We start from the raw sequence: 3,410 nt of genomic DNA, 5'->3' as shown, positions 1-3,410 counted from the left end.
GTCCTGGTTTTATATAGCCTTAATGCTGAGAATAATATTAAAATTGAAAAGAAAAGTCTTGATAGTGTATATGTGGCATCGTGTTCTCTCAGTAATGATCCTCAGCATTCATTCAAATGTCAATTTTTAATTTAGATTTCTAGTGTTTGTAGCGCTATCATTAAAATAAAGAAACGAACAACAGCAAAAGTGCTTTTTTGTTCCAGGCCAGAACCAGATGTTAGAGCTATAGTTGTAACAGATGGCGAAAGAATATTGGGACTAGGTGATCTTGGTGCTTATGGAATGGGCATTCCTGTTGGCAAATTAGCATTGTATACAGCCCTTGCTGGAATAAAACCATATCAGTGTTTACCTATAACACTTGACGTTGGTACCAATAGGCAGGTAAGTTAAACTTGGAGCTTATTAATAGTATAGAGAATACAATCCCTAATATTCAGGGTAAAGTGGAGGTGATAGTATAGTTTATGTCTGCATTACAAAAGTAAGCTTATATTCAATACTTATTGAATTCAACTGAGTGGGAAGTAATTAATCCCATAAACTTCCTTTTTCCTTTAAAATAAACGTCATGTTAAATTTAGCTTCTTTCCGAATGTAGTCCAGCATCTTTCCATATTAATAACATATACTTTCTCGAGAGTAGGACAAATCATCCTAATGTGAAAATGGACAAATGCTCCAATTATCATTTTTGACAAATCACCCGATGGACAAATCCTACGTCTTATCATTTTGGACAAATCATCCAAAAGACAACTGACCCAGCTACCATTTTGAATAATTCACTTAATGAACAAATGATCCAATCTTCGTAACAAACATGACAACTCGTCACTCCTAGATGGTGCAGCTTTTAACTTTTACCATACTTCATAACAGATAGCAATTTTGTATTTTAAACAGAGTAAATGGAAGTTACATGAATAATGATTAGACTTCGGATCGATATGCACTAAAAACAGAAAAATATGCATGCAAATATACGCTAAAAATCACAAAAACATACACTGAAAATATGCGAATATGACCTAAAAAGGATAAATATGCACCAATGCAAAGCTAAAGTTAAATGGGAAATTTTATTACATCTTTAGGGAAAAGTTGTATTACTTGAACTACATATACTTGGTATATAGCCATGATCCATTTATGTTACAATCCAGAACTATGTAATTTACGGAATTTTCTGGCAAAAATCTTCTGCATTTTTGTCAGTCAAAACATTTATGTACATAAAAAATATTTCTTCCGTGTCACAGATTGTTAAGGGATAGTATTTCAAACTAGCAATACAACAACTACTACTACTACTAGTACAACAACAACAACAACAAAGGCTTCAGGAAAGTCTTCAGGACTTCAGAAAAGGAGTAGAAAATAATGAACTTAATGAAAGAGCGAATAACAAAACAAAGTGAGACACAATAAAGCAGAAATTGCAGTGTAGAGAATGTGATGTGGATTACATAGGAGTGATAGGTAAGATATTCCAAGAGCAGAACATGAAAACAACGTTACAGTAAAGAGGGACAAGAATTATGTTCATGTACACTCATTTCCAAAATTATTGTCGCATGTCTATAAATATGTTGTTGTAGGAATATAATTTGATAACGAATTTGCCCAGTATTTCTTATAATGTTAGTATGTTTATAATAGGCAAAGACATGTATGTGGCAAATTTCATGTCAAAAGAGCAGTAAATAAGAACAATAAAACGAAAATAAAATGTCCATTTAGCAACATATTGTTTTACTTCTTATCATTTTCGTATTTCCAATTCTTTTCCTATGAAATTTACCACAAATATACATTTCCCGATTATACACACAGTTTCAGTATTAAAAGTACCCTGCAAAATCATTATCAAATTATATTCTTACAAGAAGACATTATAGATATGCGACAATCATTTTGGACATGAGTGTACATAGTAGAGGAGGAGGATATGACATAGACCAAGAACGTGCAGGTGAACTCGAAAGAGAATAGAAAATGTTGTAAGAAAGTGAAAAGAATAACAGTCAATAAGAATAGAAAAAGAGAGTTTAATAAATTGGATTAGTAGGTTAAATATGCATGATTTGTAGAACAAGCTATCAGGTCGTCTAGAAAGTATTGAACCGTTTACGCAAGAGATTGCGTTAGTGTACTTAATCTCAGGGACACTATGAGCCGCAGCAGATCAAGCCTAACGTCATTTCACAGCTGACAGTTCAAGGTAGTAGATATGCAGAAAGTGGTGGTGGAATTCTTCTAATTAGATGAAGGTATTACGCCGTGAACATGAGTGAACTTTCCGCAAAACTGTGCTGTATTTTAGAATTTTATTTCTGTAAAGGCGCAGATATCAGGAAAATACAATTTTATGGGTGGATCTCTCTCTCTCTCTATTATGTATCTATCTATCTACCTATCTATCTATCTACCTATCTATCTATCTATCTATCTATCTTTCTTTCTCTTTCTTTCTTTCTTTCTTTATTTCTTTCTTTCTTTATTTCTTTCTTTATTTCTTTCTTTCTTTCTTTCTTTCTTTCTTTCTTTCTTTCGTTCTTTCTTTCTTTCGTTCTTTTTTTCTTTCTTTCTTTCTTTCTTTCTTTCTTTCTTTCTTTCTTTCTTTCTTTCGTTCTTTCTTTCTTTCTTTCTTTCTTTCTTTCGTTCTTTCTTTCTTTTTTTCTTTCTTTTTTCTTTCTTTTTTCTTTCTTTTTTCTTTCTTTTTTCTTTCTTTTTTCTTTCTTTTTTCTTTCTTTTTTCTTTCTTTTTTCTTTCTTTCTTTCTTTCTTTTTTCTTTCTTTCTTTCTTTCTTTCTTTCTTTATTTATTTATTTATTTTTGCTTTTCTTTTGAATTGAAAACTGCTTTGGGGTCGACATTCAGTTGTTCAATACTTTACATTACAGGAACTTCTGGACGATGATCTGTATATTGGTCTGAAACATAGACGTATTACAGGCGAGCGGTATGATAGTTTTATTGATGAGTTTATGGAGGCTGTTGTTCGAAGATATGGGCAAAATACATTAATTCAAGTAAGTACTCGGTGCACTTATTAGAGACTAATTATAGCGATGTTTGTTAGTTTTAGAATGTTAAATTGATATTTTAGTACCTAATTTATTAATCCTATATACTGTGTATAAGAGCAAGTGATGCAGTAAGCCAACTGATAAGACTCAGATAATAGAAAAGGACCTAGGAGCAAGAATACAATATTTAAAGCTAGTCGGGAGTGCCATTAAGATTAAAAGTCGTAAATGATTAAAATCTAAAATGAAATTTTAAATATTGAAGTGCTCTTAGAGGCTTACGGTACTAGTTCCCTCATATTTTCCCAACCAGATTTTCCCCTGTATGCCTATGAGTTCCTAAAATTTTTCTTCCTCTGATGTAAATGGGATTTTC

General features: G+C 31.8%; 1 protein-coding gene across 1 annotated transcript; it reads left to right on the top strand.

Moving 5' to 3' along the window:
* Nucleotides 1–206: 206 nt before the first annotated feature.
* LOC145678321 (NADP-dependent malic enzyme-like) lies at nt 207–3,076 on the top strand (the record flags this gene model as incomplete). The annotated part of the gene is made up of 2 exons (XM_081748329.1): nt 207–387; nt 2,909–3,076. Coding segments are annotated over 2 exons (334 nt in total), but the record flags the coding sequence as incomplete, so codon positions are not given.
* Between the last annotated feature and the right edge of the window lie 334 nt (nt 3,077–3,410).

The sequence above is a fragment of the Thermobia domestica genome, unplaced genomic scaffold (genome assembly GCF_964235325.1).
Source record: "Thermobia domestica unplaced genomic scaffold, izTheDome1.hap1.1 HAP1_SCAFFOLD_2475, whole genome shotgun sequence".
Lineage (NCBI taxonomy): Eukaryota > Metazoa > Arthropoda > Insecta > Zygentoma > Lepismatidae > Thermobia > Thermobia domestica.
This window is presented reverse-complemented; position numbering and strand designations above follow the sequence as displayed.